This window comes from Oryctolagus cuniculus, chromosome 2 (assembly GCF_051225735.1).
Source record: "Oryctolagus cuniculus isolate XC-2025 breed Fujian yellow rabbit chromosome 2, ASM5122573v1, whole genome shotgun sequence".
In the NCBI taxonomy this organism is placed as follows: Eukaryota; Metazoa; Chordata; class Mammalia; order Lagomorpha; family Leporidae; genus Oryctolagus; species Oryctolagus cuniculus.
Window position 1 is genome coordinate 137,572,788 of NC_142868.1, and position 21,562 is coordinate 137,594,349.

Below are 21,562 nucleotides of genomic sequence, written 5' to 3' on the forward strand. Positions count from 1 at the left end.
ACCGTGCACTTTGGCAAGTGGCGGCCCCTCCCTCGGTGTCTGTTTCCTGGGAGAAGAGTGGATAGCAAAGTGCCAACCTCAAGGGATTATTGGGGGCATTAAATGAGTTAATCCCGGTACAGCAGTTCAAACGGCACCCCGCTGCCGCTGGGAGCCGCCTGACGCTGACCTGAAGCGGGAAGGACGTGCTGGTTCCGAGCAGGGGTTTCCAGCGAGTCACCGGCGCTTGCGTGAGAGCGCGCCTTGGGGTGGCAGACCACCGCCTTGCCCCCAGGTCCCAGGGTGGAACCCAGCGCCCGGCTGCCTCGAGCCGGAGTTCTCCTGCCATCTAGTGGCCACTGGCGGGAATTGCCAAGCTCCAACGACAGGACCCCCGTCTGTGTCCTGCTCACCCAGCCTCAAACGCAGGACGCGGAGGGAAAGAAGCCAGGGGTGGAAAGGAGCACCTCCCAAATAGTCACACGGGGGTCTGTGAAATTCCACAAGGGGGGATGCAGCCTATAGTGGCTGGGAGCACATCGGTGGGTCAGGTGGAGGGAGAGGGAGAGAAGGGGCAGCGATGACCAGGAAAGGGCGAGGTTTGAAGAACGCATCAGGCTGCACTCCTCGATCGCGCATCCACCTGCATCTTAATTACATAAAAACGTCCTCACGGAATTGTCAGGAAGGGAGACGGAGGGGGGAAGGAAGGGAGGGGAGGAAGCGAGGCAGGCCGCGCTCGCCTCAGCCGCACAGCCCCGCGGCGCTGGGCTCCCGAAGCCGGGGCCGCCCCGGACAGCCCTGCGCGCGGCCCCCCGGGACCGGAGCGCACCGCCAGCGTCCCCAGGCCCGCCGCGCCGCCAGCAAAGCAGGACGCGTGCAGTTCCTCCGCTCGGACGCCAGGCGGCGGCGTGGGCCGAGAAGCGCCGGCCGCGCGGCCAGCCGGGAAGCGGCGGCAGGGGGCGGGCCCGAGCGCCGGGTCCATGCGGGCGCCCGTGCAGCGCAGCGCAGCGCGGGGTCGCCATGGCGGAGCTGCAGCAGCTCCGGCTGCAGGAGGCGGTGGACTCCATGGTGAAGAATCTGGAGAGGGAGAACATCCGTAAGATGCAGGTAGCGAGGCGCGGGCCGAGTCGGACTCCCCCATCCCGCCGCCTGGACTCCTTCCTGGACCCTTCCCTCGGCCACCGCGCGATGCCGGGCACCGCGGACCCGGTCTGGGCTGGGCGTCCTTGGGGTCGCTGTGGCGACCCCGGAAGAGAGCCCCTTCCTCGAAAACGGGCGGCGCTCGGGCTGGTCGGGTGAAATCCGTGCGCGCGGCCGTTTTTCCGCCCCGGGGAGGAGGGTGTCCGCGGGACGGAGTTGAAAGCCCGGTGTGAGGCCTGCGTCCACCCCACCCGCCTCGAGCGCGCGGTCCCTCCCTCGGGTGAGCGACCCGAGGCCGGGAAAGGGCACGGCCAAGGTGATAAACCAAAAAGGTGAAAGCTCCGGGCCCACCCAGATGGCCTGGTTGTGTGCCCTCCTCCCGCGGCCCCCTGAAAGTGTGAGGGTGTTGGGCCCGCCACCCTCACCACGTTGTCGTACCCCTGGGTCGGGGGCCGACCTCTGAACCCTGCGGCGTCGGCAGCCGGCTTTCAGAGCCTGGCTCCGTCTGACCCGTCCCAGCGTCCCCGCCACAGATGCAACAAGTGCCAGTGAGCTAGCAGTGGCTGGGAGGCCAGACGCACCCTGCCGGTCTCCAGAGATGGTTTCCCCAGGTCGAGGCTGGAAGGGCCTGCCGCCTGTCCCGAGGAGAGGGAGCACAGGTAGAGAGTAGGCCTCCTGACCTGCAAGCGCTCCTTGGTCATCCTGTCCTCCCTCCGCAGGGCCTCATGTTCCAGTGCAGTGCCGGCTGCTGCGAGGACAGCCGGGCGTCCATGCAGCAGGTGCACCAGTGCATCGAACGCTGCCACATGCCTCTGGCTCAGGCCCAGGCCTTGGTGACGAGCGAGCTGGAGAAGTTCCAGGTGAGAAACACCCCAAACGGGGGCCCTGGCCCTTGCTGTGCCCTCTCGCAGGTGATGACAAGCTTTAGCAGAGCTTAGCTGCGTTAACATTTGTGGGAGTCTAATGGCCTACCAGCCTTCACAGGGCTTAGGATTCTGGAACTTGAGTGCTGTAGGTTGAACCGTACTTTCTCATAGAGACAATGATGTAAAAGGGAGTTAGCAGAGGCATTCAGGACCCAGAGCCCTGATGCTTTTCCTTTTTTTTTTTTTCTTTCTTTCTTTTTTTTTAAGATTGATTTGAAAGAGTTAGAGAGAGAGAGAAGTCTACCATCCGCTGGTTCACTCCCCAAATGACTGCAATGGCCGGAGCTGCACTGATCCGAAGCCAGGAACCAGGAGCTTCTTCCAGGTCTCCCATGTGGGTGCCGGGACCCAGGGACTTGGGCCATCTTCTACTGCTTTCCCAGGCCCTAGCAGAGAGCTGGATCAGAAGTGGAGCAGCTGGGTCTCGAACCGGCACCCATATGGGATGCCGGCGCTTCAGGCCAGGGCATTAACCTGCTGTGCCACAGCGCCGGCCCCATCCCTAATTAATTTTTAAAACTTCGGAATCCCCAGGAAAGTGGAGCAGGATGGTCACGAGAAGGTGTGGATTAGAGTTAGTTGTGAACTAACAACCCGAGACTGCCCCTGCCTGCTATACCCGGAGGCAACTCCCGGATAGGAAGTGCTTTTGTGGACACACAGTCCCTCTGACATTGCTTAAAGAGCTTTTTCCCCCTCTCAGAGGCAAAGGGTGTCCACAACTTCATTTTGCTTCTGTTTTTCTGGCTCTTATGGGAGGCAGGGCCCACTTCTGAACCAGTCTTTCGTAGCCTGAAATTCCACTTGCATGGAAAAATTATACCTAAAGTAAGAACATTTTTACGTTGTGCTATATAAAACTCTTAAGAATCACTGCCATTAAACTGTTGAAATCTTTACTTAATGCATACTAAACTGATCTTCTGTAAAAAAAAAAAAAGAGAGAAAAGAAATTATCAATTCCCAACTTGACTCTCACTGGGATTAAACATGACAATAGGTCTGATCTGATTTCATCATCATTTAAAAAAATCATCTATTATTTTTCACTTTTTGTTTCTGTGTGGGAGCAAACTGTTGAAATCCTTACTTAATGTATACTAAGCTGATCTTCTGTCTATTAAGATAATCGAAAATGAATCTTGATGTGAATGGAAGGGGAGAGGGAGTGGAAAAGGGGAGGGTTGTGGGTGGGAGGGATGGTATGGGGGGGAAGCCATTGTAATCCATAAGTCGTACTTTGGAAATTTATATTCATTAAATAAAAGTTAAAAAAAAAAAAAAAAGAATCACTGCCATTATAAAGGAATAGCTTCTCCAAGGTCAGGGAGTTTCTTTGTGTTCATTTGGACTATAGTTTTATATGAGAGTACTTTGGAAAATTTGCAGAAAAAATGGAATTAAAAGATAAGTTCGGGGGGCTGGCACTGTGGCACAGCGGGTTAATGCCCTGGCATGAAGCACCGACATCCTATATGGGCGCCAGTTCAAGACCTGGCTGCTCCACTTCATATCCAGCTCTCTGCTATGGCCTGGGAAAAGCAGTGGAAGATGGCCCAAGTCCTTGGGCCCCTCCACCCACATGGGAGACCTGGAAGAAGCTCCTGGCTTCTGGCTTTGGATCGGCGCAGCTCCGTCCGTTGTGGCCATCTGGGTAGTGAACCAACAGATGGAAAACCTCTCTCTCTCTCTCTCTCTCTCTGCCTCTCCTCTCTCTGTGTACTCTTGACTTTCAAGTAAATAAGTAAATCTTAAAAAAAAAAGATAAGTTTGGGGTGTTGGGTATAGCAGCTAAGACACTACTTGTGGGGCTGGCACTGTGGCATAGTAAGCTAACCCGCCACCTGCAGTGCCGGCATCCCACATGGGCACTGGTTCATGTCACGGCTGCTCCTCTTCTGATCCAGCTCTCTGCTATGGCCTGGAAAGCTCGGAGACCTGGAGGAAGTTCCTGGCTCCTGGCTTCAGATCAGCCCAGCTCTGGTCATTGTAGCTATCTGGGGAATTAACCAGCAGGTGAAAGACCTTTCTCTCTGTCTCTCTTCACTGTTTGTAATTCTACCTCTCAAATAAATAAATCTTTTTAAAAAAAGGAAAAAAAAGACATGACCTATGATGCTTGCATCCCATATCAGAGTGTTTGGGCTTGAGTCCCAGCTCCATTCCCAGTCCCAGCTTCCTGCTAATGCACGCCCTGGGAGGCTCAAGTGCTGGGGTCTCTGCCAGCCAGGTGGGAGACCCAGATGGGGTTCCTGGCTCCTGACTCCGGTGTGGCCCGGCCCTGGCTGGTGAGAGCAGTTAGGTAGTGAACCAAACCAATGGGAGATCTGCATCTGTCTTTCTCTGCGTTTCAAAGAAAACTTTCTGAAAGACAAGTTTATTTTGATGCAGAAACTGGAAAGACAAGCTTCATTTTCTCATGATGCATTTTCCACGAACTTTTTTGAAGAGCCCTTATAGATGGGGTCTTTGAAAATTCAGTTCTTGGGTGGCCGTGGAAGTCTCCATGCATTCTCTTCAGTGCACTCCACGCAGACACCCACTCTCCCACAGAGCAGGTTTGCTCCTGTCACTCCTCTGTGGGGCCACATGCAGGGGTCACTTCCCAGTCCTCACCCACTCAGCCTGTCTGCGTCATTGACACCGTGGGTCGCTCTCCTCCCCATTGAAGCGCTTTACTCACTGGGCCACCAGGATGCCTTGCGGTGGCTGGCTCTTCTCCCCAGCCCGTCCTCAGTCCTCGTCTGTCTTGACTACTTCTCCAGTCTCCTCTCGTCTCGTGGCTGCCGGTGTCATCTATGAGTGCGTGCTGACAGCTCCTGCATTCCGTCTCCAGACCAGAGGTCCCTCCTGAACTCGAGACTCATACGTCCCCCTGCTTCCTGACGTCTCCTGATTGTTTTGTTTGCATCTCCCCCCTCACTGGAATGTAAGTTCTAGGAGGGCAAGAACCTTTTGTCTTTCACTCCTTGCTACATACCCAAACATTAGAAGACAGTCTGGCACACACTGAGTGCTTAATAAAAAGTGTGTTGAATTGTTTTTCTGTGGCAAGGACAGGCATTAATAAATCAAGACGTTTTTAAGTCTAACAGTAACCTCCTGGCAGAGTCTTCTCTCCCACACCCCTGCAAAAAAAGACGATGGATCTACCTTTCTTCTTAAGATTTTATTTATTTATTTATTTGAAAGGAAGTTATGGGGCAGGGAGAGAGGTATCTTCCATCCACTGGTTCACTCCCCACACAGCTGCAATAGAGGGGGCTGAGCCAAGCCGAAGCCAAGAGCCTGGGTAGCAGGGGCCCAAGCACTTGGGCCATCTTCAGCTGTCTTCCCAGGTGCATTAGCAGGGAGCAGAATTAGAAACAGAACAACTGGGACTCTAACAGGTGCTCCAAGATGGGATGTTGGTGTCACGGGTGGCAGCCAGTGCCTAACCCAGTGTGCCACAATGCCAGCCCCCTGGTGGAGTTTTCTGTAACTCTATCTGGTGATGCTTTGCGCTCTCCTGTGCCACCTCTTGTTTTAGCCAGGACAGTCTTGATGGCTCGCATTAAAGTATGTCGCTGTGCTTGATGAAGGGCCTGTATGTTGAGCTGGGACAGCGCAGGGCCTGTCCCATGATGAGCACTCAGTAACTGAAGGCGACCGCAGCCTTCTCACCTCTTGTCCTTCTTGCCGCAGGACCGCCTGGCCCGGTGCACCATGCACTGCAACGACAAAGCCAAAGATGCCATAGACGCAGGGAATAAGGAGCTGCAGGTGAAGCAGCAGCTGGACAGTTGTGTGACCAAGTGTGTGGATGACCACATGCACCTCATCCCAACCATGACCAAGAAGATGAAGGAGTCACTCTCATCCATCGGGAAGTAAAAGTCTGCCGGTGGCCATCGGGGCTGTGGGAAGGAATCTATTTTAAAAAGGAATGGGAACTTTTGTCTTTTATGAGTGAAATCATGGAAGACAGTGAGTTTAAAGCATATGTCACTTGCCTCTGGACACTGATTCCTTTATATTTCGATCCTTGGAAGTGAAATTTAAAAAAAAAAAAATGGTGCTAAAATCTGGGTTAGAGATACAGGGGAGTGTTTTCGAGCCTAAACTTCATGTGGCAAGGGTTTGTGCTGGCAGTAGGGCCCTCCCTTGTACCAAGGCAGAGCCCCCCAAAGCACCAGATTCTTCCTACCTGCACAGGTACAGTAGGCGGTGGGTTCCTCTCATCGGCCTGAGGTCTGGTGCAGTTGGAGGAGAGGGACCTCTGTGCGCTGCCAGCCTCCTGTTTGGTTGAGCTGTCGCCACACCGTTTTCCATACACTGTAACAATTCCCAGGGTCACTCATGGAAAAGGGGAAAATAGGTGTCTGGGCTTTTGTTTTGCTCGGTTTTGTTTTATACACAAGGGCATGAAGTTGATTCAAGATGTGGAGTTGGGAGGGAGAGTAGTTTGGGAAAGAATTTTTGAAGGACCCTGTGGACCGCATCTTTCAACCTGGAGACGAGCAAACCGAGGAGAAGCGATGTCACCCAGGGTGTGGGAAGCACAGCTCCACTCTCACGGAGTCCCAGGATAACTTGCCGTGAGTTTCCCCTTGAAGGGAAAGGGGGTTTGACTGTGATCTATACCAATATCCAGGAATGAACGGTACAAGGTGAACTGCTGGCTACAAAATTAAGAGAGCTGGCAAGTACTGGGTTTGGAAAAACCTGAGTTTCGTGTAACAGAATGGGATGAAAGCCTAAACAGAGCATTGCTTACTTAGCCCCAGAATTAACAGAGCCTTATTCAGACAATCCCGTGGCGACTGGAAAGGTCAAGGGAGGAAAAGCAGGCGGCCTGGGGGAGCCTCAACTGCCTGAGAGCGGGGGAAGGGAAGGGAGCCCCCCATTACCAGATCCCATCTTGTCTGAGGCCCTTGCAACACGCAGTGTTGTGCCGCAGCTCGGCACCTTATCATTTTTGATAAGGACCTTGTTTGGTTTTTTAGAACTTGCTGAAATGATCATATAGCTTGTCTGTTCACTGTTGGAATGCTGTGATATATTTTCCTAGTTGTTTGGTTTTAAAGAAAATAAAGAAGGTTTAATTTTCTCCCCATAATGTTTCTTTTTTAATATCTGGGCAGTGAATATGTAACTTTCTCAATATGTTTTTCCGTGTTATGTATGAAAGAAACTTCTTAAGATGCCTAGAAGTGTGGAAATAACTCGTTATGGTTCAGATGCAGGACTTGTTCATTTTAAATGGGAAACACTTTGAGGGAATGCCAGACCCTTGTGACCTGAAGTCTGTTCATGTAAGAAGGATAGAAACTGTGAAGTTAGAAATAATTCATTGGAGAGCTATGTCAGGTTTCTAGTTTAAGCTAAATACTAACAGCAACTGGTGGAAAAGGTACATGGCTGTGAGCCCTCAAGAGAAAATGCAGGCCGGCGCCGCGGCTCACTAGGCTAATCCTCTGCCTGTGGCACCACCGGCACACCGGGTGCTAGTCCCAGTCGGGGCGCCGGATTCTGTCCCGGTGACCCAGGAGTGCAGTGGAGGATGGCCCAAGTGCTTGGGCCCTGCACCCCATGGGAGACCAGGAGAAGCACCTGGCTCCTGCCTTTGGATCAGCGCGGTGCGCCGGTTGCAGCATGTCAGCCGCAGCGGCCATTGGGAGATGAACCAACGGAAAAAGAAGACCTTCCTCTCTGTCTCTCACTCTCGCTGTCCACTCTGCCAATCAAAAAAAAAGGAGAGAAAATGCAGTGTCTAAGATTTTGAGTACAAGAGTACAAAATACATGATGAATTTTATAAATAGAGCCATTCCTGAGCATTAGAAATGAATTGAATTTTGGAGGACCATCCCTAAGTTCTCTAGTCAAAAGCTTTTATAATTCGTGATTCTAATGTTTTGAATAAGGTAAAACCGGGGAACAAGTCGGAACGTTCCCACTTTTTACCTTTAGTGCGACCTGCAAAGTCAGTACCTCATTAGAGAAGGGCTGTGTTGCGCCCCTCACGTAATTTGAAAGCGAGCTCACTTCTGGTGTTGACTCCCCGAATGCCTACAGTGGCCAGAGGCGGGGCCAAAGGCAGGAGCCAGGAATTTAATCCTAATTGGGGTGGCAGGACCCCATTTGAGTCGTCATCCTAGGATCTGCCCTAGCAGGCAGGTGAGTCAGGAGCCTGCTGGGTTCCAACCCAGGCACTCGCATCTGCAGCTTAACCACTAGGCCAGGAGTGGATTCTGGACGCAGTGTTGAAAACATCGCAAGATCCTCAGGAACACACTGTAAGGATCTAAGTTCAAATTCTTGCTGTCAGAACCAGTCACCTAACGGGTGCAGAAACGATTAATTTAGATGTTACTGGAACCCTACGCTTGACCTGAAATGCAGAGGGAACACTTGTCAAAGAAACATTGGGGGCCCACCCCAAAGCTCGTTTTCACTCACAGAGACAAAGGACAGGCCAGGCTCGCTCGCAACACGTTAACAGGACCACCATCAACTTACACAAAGAGAAAGGAGGGCGCCTCCAGGTCCCGCCCCACCGTCCTGGCCAATCGCTGATGACGCAACCGGAAGCTCTGGGCAGAGCCACACGCGCGGGTTCCCCCTAGGTATCGCGAGATTAAATGTGATTCCTGCTGACAAGCGATTGGCCAACAGCGTGGGTTACGTCAGACGCAAAGCGCCGGGCCTACCGCGGGAGCGTGAAGGAGGCTGCGAATTCCGTTTCAAGGAATCTCTCAGCGCTTGGAGCAGACACCATGAGCAAAGCTCACCCTCCCGAGTTGAAAAAGTAAGTGTGTGAGGGCGGCGCCCATGCGGCCGCTTCTTTGCGTGCGCGGAGTGGTACCTTCGATGTGGTCCATTCTCATCAGGGCGCCTGGCGTGCGCATTCCGTACGGCGTGGCCCCTCTTCGTTCCTTATCCGGCCAAGGCCCCGTGCCTTCGCGTCTTCGAATTTTAGTTTGGTCGGCTTGGTTGCCAGAAGCATCCTGGGGGCCTCTGTGTAGCCGACGTGGCTCTCAGTGCCGAGTTTCTGGCTCCCCTCCCTCCGCCCAGCTCTCCCCTGTTGCTCGCAGACCCAGATGCCACCCGTTGTTGAACATCGTGCAAAGCATCGTGCGCTGGATGAGGTGACGGGAGGGGTCTTTCTAAGGAGCAGTGTTTGGTTGTATATGAGGACTCAAGCCACTCTGTAACTTTAATGTGGTTGGAGCCGTTTCTTTGAGCTTTCAGAATTCTCTTTTTTATGCTCCCTTGTACTTAAGTTAAACTTGGAACGTCTTGTAATATCTTGTTCTGATAGAAGGGAGTGAAATATTCGTTTTTCTCATCAGAGAAGGCTGATGAGAAGGGTTTTTACTGCACCCAGTAAAATTAACTTTTAAGTACCGTATTCTTCCTTTAGATGGGAAAATTTAAGGCTTTAACCTCCTCAAACACTGTTGAGTGAACTTAACCTTACCCTGTTCTCTTTCCTGAGTTCTTTGTCCTGTTTATACTGTGTAATGCTGGGATTGCATGTAGTAGTTGGATTGCAGGAGGAGTGAAACATTAAAACAGGAGTCGGTTCTTTCCAGAGTAGCTGGACGCTCTGCCTTGTGTATAGCTCATTTGTTACCGGTCCATTGCCATGAAGAAGTCAGATATAAGAAAAAGTTTGTATTTACTAACTTTGCATTTAAATACACATTTGTACCAAAGTCAACATCTGTATAAAAACTTCCTCCATATATTTTAGTTCGACCCGTTAAAAGAATTAGTTATTAAATAATGAACCAAACATTAAGAAAAATAGAAAATAATGTCATGAAAATGTTTATCTAAAAGTTGCTTTATTTGGGAGCTGGTGAAATCTTGTGAGTATCCTCTGCATTCATCAGGAATTGATGAAACAGTAGCCATTTTTACTGTGAGATCCTATGAGGTCTGCTTCCAAAATGTCCTTGCTTTGCTTTCTCACAAATACCATCTTCCCTTACACCTTTATACCCTCCTCTTGGATTAGCGTAACTCGCTGGTTCTTAACTAGGGGGTGGGGAATCAGGTGCTACAGTACCTAGCGGATGGAGGCCAGGGATGCTGCTAAACATGACAGTGTACCGCACAGCTCCGACCACAAAGAAGTGTCTGGCCCCAGGTGTCAGTAGTACCGAAGTTGAGATGTCCTGGCCTAAGGCATTCTTCCCACCTCTGAAAATTTGCTGCTGCAGTATTCCACTGATCGCTTTAATAACACTGGGGGCTGATACTGTGGCATAGAGGTGGAAAAGCTGCCCCCTGCAGTGCTGGCATCCCCTATGGGATGACTGCTCCACTTCTGATCCAGCTCCCTGCTAATGCACCTGGAGAGGCAGCAGAAGATGGGCCAAGTGCTTGGACCCCTGCGCCAATGTGGGAGACACAGATGAAGCTCCTGGCTCCTGACTTGGGGCTGGCCCAGCTCCAACCATTGTGGCCATTTGGGGAGTGAAACAGCAGATGGAAGACCTCTCTTTTTTTTTTTTTTTTTTTTTTCGGTTTTCTCTCTCTGTCTCTTCCTCTAACTACCTTTCAAATAAATAAATCTTAAAAAAAAATAATAAGGTCTAGACTTTTTACCTCAATATTCAAGCCCTTACATCTGAAATCCAAGCACTAACTCTCCCAGCCTAATATTTGACTGCCCTGTTCTCTAGTCTAACTGAACTACTTGTGCTTGATAAGCTTTTTCCATTGGCTGTGTGACTTTGGAGAATTTGCTTAATTTTTCTAAGACTTCCTCAGTTACTCATCTATGAAACTTCTTCAAAAAGTTCATGAGAAAATGGAATTAAAAGTTACTTTGGGTGCCAGTGCTGTGGCGTAGCAGGTAAAGCCACTACCTGCAGTGCCAACATCTCATATGGGTGCCAGTTCAAGTCCTGGCTGCTCCACTTCTGACCCAGCTCTCTGCTATGGTCTGGGAAAGCAGTGGAAGACAGCTCAAGTCCTTGGGCCCCTGCACCTGCATGGAAGACCCAGAAGTTCTGAGCTTCTGGCTTCGAATTGATCCAGCTCTACCCGTTGCAGCCACTTGGGGAGTAAACAAATTATTTTGGAGCTCAAAAGTTTGAAGTAATACACATTTTCTATGAATTTCCTGAAATATCCACATATATAATGCTGGTAATAATGGTAAATAATATGTTGTAAGGATTAAATGGACTCTTGTATGTTATCTTTGCTGTTTCATGTAAAAAATCCTATTAAGACATATGGTTTCATTCATTATACTACATAAATACATATTTTTAATATTATTTGAAAGGCAGAATGATAGAAACAGAGACCTTCATCTGCTGGTTCACTCTACAAATGGCATGTGGGTGGCAAAGGCTCAAGAACTAGGGCCATCATCTGTTGCCTTCCCAGGTGCAATAGCAGGAAAGTGGACTGGTGGTCTGATAGGGGATGCTTGGTGTCACAAGTGGCAGGTTAACCCACTGTACCACAACGCTGGCCCCTAGAAATACACTTTCATTTCTGTCTACTCCCACTTTCTAGCTTACTTACCTTTGAGTTGCCCAGTGATATCCTATATATTCAAATTAAATAAAATTTCTTATTTTCTTATAACTAGAAGAGGTAAAAGCTAATTTAACTGTTTGGCTTACTATTCTCATATTGCTGGCATAAGACTTTCTTCTTTAATTCAAATTTTTTTAAAGTTTCAAGTTATCAATTCATTTTACTAAGATATTTGTGAGGGCAGGCAGTGTGGCACACAGGTTAAGCTGCCGCCTTCATCAGCATCGTGTATCAGCCAGAGTGCCCGTTTAAGTCCCGGCTGCTCTGCTTCTCCAGCTTCCTGTTAATGCACCTGGGAAGGTGGTGGATAATGGCTTAAGTACCTCAGTCCCTGCCAACCATATGGGAGACCTGAATAGAGTTCCTGGCTGCTGGCTTCTGTCTGATCCAGCCTCAGCTGTTGCAGCATTTGGGGAGTGAACCAGCAGATCTCCCTCCCTGTCTGTATCTCTCTCTGTCACTCTGACTTTGAAATAAGTCTGTTTAAAAAAATAAAAATAAAATAGTGCTGAGAACTGTCCTCAACATTTAAACTTGATGCTTCTTTTTAAAAAAAAAAAAAAAAAAAGATTTATTTATTACTTGAAAGTATTAGAGAGAGAGATTTTCCACCCACTGGTTCACTTCCCCAGATGGCCGCAATGGCCAGAGCTAGGCCAAGCCAAAGCCAGGAGCCAGGAGTTTCTTCAAGGTCTCCCACATGGGTAACAGGCGCCCAAGCACTTGGGCCATCTTCCACTGCTTTTCCTGGGCCTTAAGCAGGGAATTGAATCAGAAATAGAGCAGCCAGAACACAAACCAGCATCTACAGAGGATCCCAGCATCACAGGTGATGGCCTCACCTGCTACAGTACAGTGCCAGCCCTTAAGCTTGATACTTAACACATTATGTCAAATGTAAAATAAAATATCTCTTAAAATGAATTATTAGTTACTGTTTCCCCATCTCCACAACTTAGTTCCTTAAGTTTTAGAAATTAACAAAACCCAGATATCTTTTTCTGTTATAACTGTAAAGTCTTCATTAAAAGTTAGTTCAGTGGAGCAAGAACATAGTATTGACCAAGAATGTTTTTGTTTTTGTTTCTAACTTATTTGAAAGAGCAACAGAGAAAGATCTTCCATTCACTGGTTCACTCCCCAGTACCTACAACAAACAGGAGTAGACCAGGCCAAAGCCAGGAGACTCAAACTCCATCCAGGTCTCCTATTTGGGATAGCAGGGACTCAATACATGAGCTTCCTTCCAGGGTGGGCATTAGCAAGAATGTGGATGGGAAGCAGAGCGGGGACCCAAATCCAGCACCACAGTGCCCTCCCCAAGAAGAATGTTTTTATAATTCACATTAGTTTAAGGATTCAGTTTAATATAGATTAATATAACCTACAGATACCCATTTTTATTACCTTGTCCATTCCCAAATTACATTGCTCCCTCATCCTTTATGAAAAGATTTTTACTGTTCTTAATTTCATATTCATATTGTATAAATTTTAGCAAATTATTTTACCTATATCTGTTCTTATTTATGCTTAAAAATTTTTAAGTTACATCATCTTTACCCTTTCATCTTTTCAGGTTTATGGACAAGAAGTTGTCATGTAAGTTTATTGTTTTGTCTTTGTGTTATTGTTGTTTAAGTGTTTGTTACATGTATCGGTTCCTACCTGGAATGACCTTATAAAAAATTTAAGTGCATAGAACCTTTAATTAACCAGGCTTGTCAAAATAGACCATTTAATTTACCTAATTCGTGGTATTTAATAAATTTAATAGAACTTCAGACTTGGGTTATTTCATGAATCCTCCCTCATTTTTGACAAAATTAAGGTTTTAAATAAGCTACAAAGTACTTGGACAAGAAACAGTTTTTCTGTGTCTTGGGAATATGTAAGAAACACAAGTTTGTCCAACTTAATTAGTAATCTATAATCAACTTAATTAGTTCTCATATATAGGGGTTAAACCCTGAGCTTCAGAGGTAAGCAAGCAACCTGCAGTTTGAATCTCGGCTGTATCATACAGTAACTGTAACCTAGAACACTGCTACTTAAAAGCTCCATTTCACAGGAATGTTTTTTGTTTTTGTTTTTTTTTTTGAAAGGCAGACTTACAAAGAGAAAGAGATCTTCCATCCGCTGATTCACACCCCAGATGGCCGCACAGCCAGGGCTAGGAAGAAGCCAGGAGCTTCTTCCAGGTCTCCCAGTTGGGTGGCAAGGCCCAAGCACTTCTTCTGCTTTTTCCAGGCCATTAGCAAGGAGCTGCATCAGAAGTGGAGCAGCCAGGACTTGGAACCCCCTCCCATATGGCATGCTGGTGTCATAGGCAGTGACTTTATGTGCTAAGCTACAACACCAGCCCCACAAGACTCTTATAAACTAAAATGTAGAAGTAAATATAAAACATTTAACCTAGTAGTTGACATGTGCTATAGTGGGTCAAACATCTCAAATACCTGTGTTTTATCCCACCCTATTTTTAATGAATTATTTATAGTTAAGAGACAGTTTTGGGGCTATTGTTTTGGTATAGTGGGCTAAGCGTCCTTCAGCAGCACCAGCATCCCATATGGGCACCAGTAAGTCCCAGCTGCTCCTCTTCTGATCCAGCTCTCTGCTATGGCCTGGGAAAGCAGTAGAAGATGGCACAAGTGCTTGGACCACTACATTCACATGGGATACTGGAAAGAAGCCCCTGGCTTCGGATCAGCCCAGCTCTGGCCATTTAGGGAGTAAACCAATGGATGGGAGACCTTAGTGTCTCTCCCTTTTTCTATAACTCTACCTCTGAAGTAAGTAAATAAATCTTTTTCAAAAAAATTTTACTGAAACTACTTTTTCTTTTTTTATAGTGAAATTAAATGGTGGCAGACATGTCCAGGGAATCCTACGGGGATTTGATCCCTTTATGAACCTCGTGATAGATGAATGTGTGGAGATGGCAAATAGTGGACAACAGAACAATATTGGAATGGTGGTAAGTGAAGATAAACTTTCTCTTAGAGATTTTGGGTTGTGTATTAACTCCCATGTATCAAACTCTTGGGTTAAATTGAAGTTAGTAGCCCCTACAAAAGATAACAGGCAAGATTAGATATCCTATTTCCTTTTTAGTTTAACATATGACAGCTGTGATAATATCCCGGTGGGTAAGATCTCAGCTATACAGAACACCTGAAGGTCCCAGGGCTTGAACTAGCTATTGGAAATTATTTTTGAGCTTTATTCTATAAAAGAGGTCTGTAGTTAGTACTTAAAGTAGTAACTCTCAAACTATGCATACTCCAGGGCATCTTGTTAAGTAGTTCTAGTAGGTATGGGGTAGAACTTGAGGTTTTGCATTTCTAACAAATGCCCAGATTATGCAGATCTGCTACTCCACAGATCACACTTTGTGATTTTACTCGTGTATGTAGTTAACCCGGATTTTCTGGTTTATCATAGCCCAAACTTAAAAGTAGTCCAGAGGTAGGTATTTGGCTTCGCAATTAAGATAGCTGTAGCCCACATCCGAGTACCTGCATTCAATTCCTAGTTCCTGGTTCCAGCTGCTTGCTAGTGCAGACCCTAGAAGGCAGCAGTGATGGCTGAAGGAGGTGGGTTCCTGCCAGTCAGATGGGAAACCTGAACTGAGTTCCCAGTATTGTCCTCCTGGCCATGACAGGCATTTGAGGAATAAATCTGCCCAAGGGATCTCTCTCTCTCCCTCCCTCTCTCTGCCTCTCAAATTAAAAAGAGAGAGGGTGACCACTGCTGTTGTTTAGCAGGTTAAACTGCTGCCTGTGGTGTGAGCGTCCTATATGAGCACCAGTTTGAGTCCTAGCTATTGCATTTCTGATCCAGCTCCCTGCTAATGTGCCTGGGAAAACAATGGACAATGGCCCAAATGGTTGAGCCTCTGTCACCACATGGAAGACCCAGATAGAGTTCCAGCCTCCTAACTTCAGCCTGACCCGGCCTTGGCCTCTGAAACCATTTAAGGAGCACAGCAGATGAAAGATATATCTCTCTCTAACTTTTAAATATTTTTTTTTACATGAGATCATCCCATGTTAAAAAAAAGAGAGAGAGGCTGGTATTGTGGCACAGCCATCTATACTGCCTTCTACAGTGTCAGCATCAATTCAAGTCTAAGCTGTTCACTTCTGATCCAGCTCTCTGCTAATGTGCTTGAGAAAGCAGTAGAGGAAGACGCAAGTACTTGGACACCCACATGGGAGACCTGAATGGAACACTAGGCTCTTTTTTTTTTTTTTTTTTTTTTAAGGTTTATTTATTTATTTATTTGAAAGTCAGAGTTACACAGAGAGAGAGAGGTCTTCCATCCAGTGGTTCACTTCTCCAATTGGCTGCAACAGCCGGAGCTGTGCCGATCTGAAGCCAGGAGCCAGGAGCTTCTTCCGGTTCTCCCACAGGGGTGCAGGGGCCCAAGGACTTGGGCCATCTTCCACTGCTTCCCCAGGCCATAGCAGAGAGCTGGATAGGAAGTGGAGCAGCTGGGACTAGAACCGGCGCCTATATGGGATGCTGGCACTTCAGGCCAGGGCGTTAACCCACTGTGCCACAGCACTGGCCCCTACTAGGCTCTTGTCTTTGGGCTAAACCAGCCCCAGCCATTTATGGAGTAAACCAGCGAATGGAAGCTACCTCTCTCTCTCCTTCATATAAATAAAAATCTCAGCAAGAGAAGAAGGAAAATGAAGTAATTTATCAGTTGTCTTTCATAAAAAGAGTGGGTTTGGGGTTTTGTTTTTTTGTGTGTGTGTCTTTCCTAGGCTCAGAGCTGGCAATATCCTAAGTTAGACTTGAGTCCAGGGTTATCTATTGACTGACAGAATCTAAGCCAAGGGCAGAGCCTGGGAGCCAGGAACTCAGGAGTTTCCCCCTTAGGAGGCAGGAGCCCAATCACTTGAAATCACAGCTGCATTAGCAGGAAAAGTTGTTTGACAATGGAGACTGTTCTGTTGTCTTCATTTGCACTTTGTCCAAGTCAGTGACACGTTGAGGTAATTGAAATTACTGGGTAGTGTATACTTTCTGAGGGAGAGTTGATGTGGCTAAGTCTCAGCTGCCTTCTTCTGAGGTGTACCTAGAATTGTCAGTGGCATATTCTCTATCTTACTTCCCCAAGATTGCACCCCATCTGAGGTTACCTGTAAGAATACAGTAAACATACTAGATTTGAGGATGCTGCATGGGTCAGGAGCTCCTGCTAGAGTTGTGCTTCTGCGGCTCTGTTTCAGGTTCATATTCTGTTAGACAGTTGTGCCCTTTCAAGAGAAGAAAGCCTGGGAGCCAGCATTGTGGCTTAGCGGGTGAAGCTGCCACCTGCGATGCTAGCATCCCATATGGTACTTGTTTGAGTCCTGGATGCTGCACTTCTGATCTAGCTCTCTGCTAATGGCCTGGGAAAAGCAACAGAAGATAGCCCAAGTGTTTGGGCCACTGCAAGCCACATGGGAGACCTGGATGAAGCTCCTGACTCTTGACTTTGGCCTGGCCCATGCTGGCGGTTGATGCAATTTGGCGATTGAACCAGCAGATGGAAGGTCTCTCTCTGTCTCTCTAATTCTGACTTTCAAAATAAATCAGTCTTTGAAAAAGAAAGAGAGTGAAAGCCTGAACAGCACTTTGTAAAAACTAGCATTGAAGTACAACTACAGGAGTCATATGGAATTCTGTACTTCATGGTTCTGGTTTGATCTGGAAATTAAAGTCACACCCAGTGGCAGAAGAGGAAGTGTGCCATAAGGCAAAGGTGTTCACCAAGTAGCCTTGTTTTCTTAATACTTTGTGACAAGGCCAAGAAATATATAATGCCGTTTTAGAAAATGTTCATGAAAATCGCAGTTTTTTTTTTTTTTAATGATGCTAAAAAGAAAAGGCCCTCAGATTTGAAAATAGTTATCAAAAATAACTTCTCTTCACCCATCTATTCCTAAGGAAAGTGTCAGACATGGATACATTTAGGAGGGGGCAAGAAAGGAAGAGGGCTAGTTGTTTCTCATGGTTTAATCAAGGAGATGCCGTGTTTGTTCATCATCTCTTGCAAAAAAAAAAATAATATAAAACTGAGAACTAGAGAAGCATATATTTTTTTTTTAATTTGACATGTAGAGTTATAGACAGAGAAAGGTCTTCCTTCCATTGGTTCACTCCCCAAATGGCCGCCATGGCGGGAACTGCGCCGATCCGAAGGCAGGAGCCAGGTGCTTCTTCCTGGTCTCCCATGCAGGTGCAGGGGCCCAAGCACCCGGGCCATCCTCCACTGCCCTCCCAGGCCACAGCAGAGAGCTGTACTGGAAGAGGAGCAACCAGGACTAGAACCCGGCGCCCATATGGGATGCCGGTGCCGCAGGCAGAGGATTAACCAAGTGAGCCACGGCGCCAACCCATCATATTGTTTAGCTTTCTACAAGAATTTGTCAAAAAGTTTGTGGAAGGGCAGAGATTTATTATATCAAAAGTCCTTGGGTTCAGTAGCTGCCTCTGGCTCCTGACCCCAGCTTTCTGCTAATGTAGTCCCTGAGAGACTGTGGTGTCAGCTCAAGCATCTAAGTTCCTGCCACCTACTTGGGAACCTGGATTGAATTCCCACCTCTGCCTTCAGGGCTGGCCTGACCAGTCTCTGGCCAGTTCTGGCCATTGTAGGCATTTGGGAGTGAACCAGTGGATGGGAGCACGTGTGCACGCTCATGCTTTCTCTCTGTGTGTACACACATGGGCGCGCTCTCAGCTCTTTGCCTCTCAAAATGAAATTAAAAGATACATTCATTTTGGTATGCAAAGTTTTTAGAGCCATATATACAAGAAGCTCTTCAAAAAGTTCATACAAAATATACAGTATGAAAAAAAGATTTCATTTTTTTGCACCAAAATAAGCTTATGCTTTAATACCATTTTTCCACAAACTTGTGAAGCACTCTTGTACATTTCTTTTCCTAACTAAGAAAAGTAAGAATCTATACATTCTTTCAGCCCCTGTTCTCATTTTCAGGGTATTATTCGCCTTTAAAGCTACTCTTTTTTTTTTTTTTTTTTTTTTTTTTTTTTTTTTTTTTTTTTTGACAGGCAGAGTGGACAGTGAGAGAGAGAGACAGAGAGAAAGGTCTTCCTTTTTCCGTTGGGTCACCCCAAAATGGCTGCTGCGACCGGCACACCGCGCTGATCCAAAGCCAGGAGCCAGGTGCCTTTCCTGGTCTCAGTGGGGTGCAGGGCCCAAGCACTTGGGCCATCCTCCACTGCACTCCCGGGCCACAGCAGAGAGCTGGCCTGGAAGAGGGGCAACCGGGACAGAATCCGGCGCCCGGACTGGGACTAGAACCCGGTGTGCCGGCGCCACAGGCGGAGGATTAACCTATTGAGCCAAGGCGCTGACCTAAAGCTACTCTTTAATTCTTTGCCACCTTCTTACCATATTCGTTGCTGTTATTGTCTGCCAGGCCTCATATCAGTTGTATACCCGTGTTGGTCCCTTCCAATCTGTCACCTGCAGGAGTCATATGAAATTTCATTTGTTAATTCAACAGGTACTTACAGAGCCCTGTGTGTGCCTGTTACTGTTTGGACACTGGGGGATACTACACCAAAGTCCCTGCCCTCATAGAATCTATGTTTGAGTAGGAAAGACAGTAAACCATAGTGTGTGTATAATGAAGCTGAGTAAGAAGAGAAAGACCAAGTCTAGGTATTTTTACTCTGCCTGCAAGCATGGCTCCACTTGGACTCTTTATTCGGAATGCTTCCATTTCTTTTTTAAAGATTTATTTATTTATTTGAAAGGCAGAGTTAAGAGCGAGACAGAGGTCTTCCATCCATTGGCTCATTCCCCAGATGTCTACAACAACCCAGGCTGGGCCAGGCCAAAGCCAGTATGGATCTTTCACTGCTTTCCCAGGCGCATTAGCAAGAAGTAGATTGGAAGTGTATTTCCTATCAGCACCCTCCTGTCCTGTGCCCTATCTTCACCTATCCAGTTCTACTTGACTGGCCTGTGATCTGCAGATCCTTATGATCTAGAGTCCATCAGGGACTTCCCGGTTTCAGTCTCCTAACCTTCCAGATGCAGTGACCAGATACTTCACCCATGCTCTCATTAGCATCCTTGTCTGTCTTCATTTATGAATGTTTACTAGGTCAGGCACTGTGCTACTAAGACCCTTTCTTTTTAACTTCTCTTCCTGCCTCTAAGTGCTTTCCCATTCAGACTCCTGTTGTTGCCAAAATAGCTGTCATTCCTCTGACTGTGAAAACTTTCCCGGGTTCATTGTTGGTACCATGCTGCCCTCCAAACTTGTAAGACTGGCATTTGAGGCCTTCTGAGGTTAAATGCCAACTGTCTCTGTTTCCTACATCACTTTATGGCCTTTTTTTTTTTTTTTTTTTTTTTTTTTTTTTTTTTAAGATTTATTTATTTGAAAGAGACTTACAGAAAGAAAAGGAAAGACAGATCTTCCATCCACCAATTCACTTCCCAAATGGCTGCAACAGCCAGTGCTTGGCCAGGAGCTTCATTCAGGTCTCCCACATGGTGGCAGGGCCCCAAACATTTGGGCCATCTTCACTGCGTGCCCAGACACATTAGCAGGAAGCTAGAGAAGGAGCAACCAGGACACGAACTGGAGCCCATTTGAGATGGCTATATTGGCTGGAACTGGGCCAAGCCAAAGCAAGGAACCAGGAGCTTCTTCCAGGTCTCCCATATGGGTGGCAGGACCCCAAGCACCTGGGCCATCTTCCACTAATTTTCAGGCCATTAGCAGGGAGCTGGATTAGAAGTGGAAAAGCTGGGAACTGAACCAGCACCCATATGGGGTGCTGACACTGAAGGCAACGGCTTAACCCACCACACCACAGTTCCGGCCCCAAGTTCTACAGTTAAGAAGGTAAAATGATGGGGCCAGTGCTGTGGCACAGCAGGTTCACGCCCTGGACTGAAGCACCTGCATCCCGTATGGGCATCGGTTCGAGACCAGCTGCTCCACTTCCAATCCAGCTCTCTGCTTTGGCCTGGGAAAGCAGAAGATGGGCCTTGGACCTTGGACCCCTGCACCCACATGGGAGACCCGGAGGAAGTTCCTGGCTCCTGGCTTTGGATCGGCGCAGCTCCAGCCATTGCGGCCAACTAGGGAGTGAACCAGCGAATGGAAGACCTCTCTCTGCCTCTCCTCTCTCTGTGTAACTCTGGCTTTCAAATAAATAAATAAATCTTTAAAAAGGGGGGGAGGGCTAAAATGAGTCAACTTTTTATCTCTTAAAGGTAATTGTTAACCTCCAAACTGGAAAATGTGCATCTCTTATTAAAGGGCTTCATATTGTGATTTAAAAATTAATTTGGTGTCCCTATGGCTTGAAAAAAGCTTCACAAATTGACGTGATACCAAAAAGCCAATACTATTGTATAAAAGTTCTTTAATCATCCATGTCTTTTTCGTATTTGCTTTTTCTTAGGTAATACGAGGAAATAGTATCATCATGTTAGAAGCCTTGGAACGAGTATGACTGTTCAACAAAGAAACCCGTGTTCCCTCTCCAAAGGACCTGTTTTACTATGATGTAAAAGTTGGGTCATGTACATTTTCATATTAAATTTTTTGTTAAATAAACTTTTGTGAGTCAAAAATCTTTCATGTTGTGAATATAGAAATACAATAGCATAGATTTTCTTGGATGGACTGGTTTTAAAGGGTTTTATGAATTTCATTGGAAGGTGGTTATGAAATGTCAAACATACCAAGGATTCCTTTTCTCCATCTTTCAGCACTGAGTAGATATAAAGAGGCTGCAAACATGCTTGGGTTTCTCCTGAAACATCAACTGACCTTGATCTGCTCTGACATCTCCAAGTACAGGTTGGGTGTCCTTTATCTGAAATGCTTGGGATCAGAAGTGTTTCACGTGTTTTATTTTTTCAGGTTTTGAAATATATACACATATATGTATGTGTGTAATATCATACAAATGGGA

At 47.2% G+C, this 21,562-nt stretch overlaps 2 protein-coding genes and 1 long non-coding RNA gene across 12 annotated transcripts; 2 read left to right on the forward strand and 1 right to left on the reverse strand.

Moving 5' to 3' along the window:
* The first annotated feature begins 983 nt into the window (after window positions 1-983).
* TIMCC (TIM double twin CX3C motif chaperone) lies at window positions 984-7,143 on the forward strand. 3 transcript variants are annotated; one of them, XM_051842802.3, is made up of 3 exons: window positions 984-1,089; window positions 1,842-1,982; window positions 5,733-7,143. In XM_051842802.3, the coding sequence occupies exons 1-3, from the start codon at window positions 1,003-1,005 to the stop codon at window positions 5,919-5,921; spliced, it is 417 nt and encodes a 138-aa protein (XP_051698762.2). In that variant the 5' UTR covers window positions 984-1,002; the 3' UTR covers window positions 5,922-7,143. The 3 variants fall into 3 exon arrangements, with proteins under 3 accessions (XP_051698762.2, XP_089182437.1, XP_089182436.1); XM_089326311.1 differs by lacking the exon at window positions 5,733-7,143 and adding an exon at window positions 4,814-5,140; XM_089326310.1 differs by lacking the exon at window positions 5,733-7,143 and adding an exon at window positions 2,256-3,047.
* Window positions 5,203-8,674, reverse strand: LOC138848590 (uncharacterized). Of its 2 annotated transcripts, none has more exons than XR_011386591.2 (3): window positions 8,549-8,674; window positions 6,235-6,362; window positions 5,203-5,758 (listed from the first exon to the last, which is right to left on the reverse strand). It is a non-coding gene; the product is annotated as an uncharacterized LOC138848590 (long non-coding RNA). The 2 variants fall into 2 exon arrangements; XR_011386590.2 differs by having other exon boundaries at window positions 8,489-8,611.
* SNRPG (small nuclear ribonucleoprotein polypeptide G) lies at window positions 8,612-21,218 on the forward strand. 7 transcript variants are annotated; one of them, XM_002709808.6, is made up of 4 exons: window positions 8,612-8,837; window positions 13,173-13,195; window positions 14,449-14,573; window positions 21,047-21,218. In XM_002709808.6, exons 1-4 carry the CDS (start codon window positions 8,806-8,808, stop codon window positions 21,095-21,097), a joined length of 231 nt encoding a protein of 76 aa, XP_002709854.1. In that variant the 5' UTR covers window positions 8,612-8,805; the 3' UTR covers window positions 21,098-21,218. The 7 variants fall into 7 exon arrangements, with proteins under 7 accessions (XP_002709854.1, XP_089182433.1, XP_089182435.1 ...); XM_089326307.1 differs by having other exon boundaries at window positions 8,667-8,837; window positions 20,592-21,218; XM_089326308.1 differs by having other exon boundaries at window positions 8,703-8,837; window positions 13,142-13,195; window positions 20,592-21,218.
* Window positions 21,219-21,562: the final 344 nt, after the last annotated feature.

Excerpts from the sequence above, each read along its gene's own strand:
- TIMCC (XM_051842802.3), top strand. The coding sequence starts at position 1,003 with ATGGCGGAGCTGCAGCAGCTCCGGCTGCAGGAGGCGGTGGACTCCATG. Across the intron at positions 1,090-1,841 it reads AGAACATCCGTAAGATGCAG|GGCCTCATGTTCCAGTGCAG; the intron begins GTAGCGAGGCGC and ends CTCCCTCCGCAG. Across the intron at positions 1,983-5,732 it reads GCGAGCTGGAGAAGTTCCAG|GACCGCCTGGCCCGGTGCAC; the intron begins GTGAGAAACACC and ends TTCTTGCCGCAG.
- SNRPG (XM_089326306.1), top strand. The coding sequence starts at position 8,861 with ATGCGGCCGCTTCTTTGCGTGCGCGGAGTGGTACCTTCGATGTGGTCC. Across the intron at positions 13,196-14,448 it reads TATGGACAAGAAGTTGTCAT|TGAAATTAAATGGTGGCAGA; the intron begins GTAAGTTTATTG and ends CTTTTTTTATAG. Across the intron at positions 14,574-20,591 it reads AGAACAATATTGGAATGGTG|CTCTCTGCTTTGGCCTGGGA; the intron begins GTAAGTGAAGAT and ends CTTCCAATCCAG.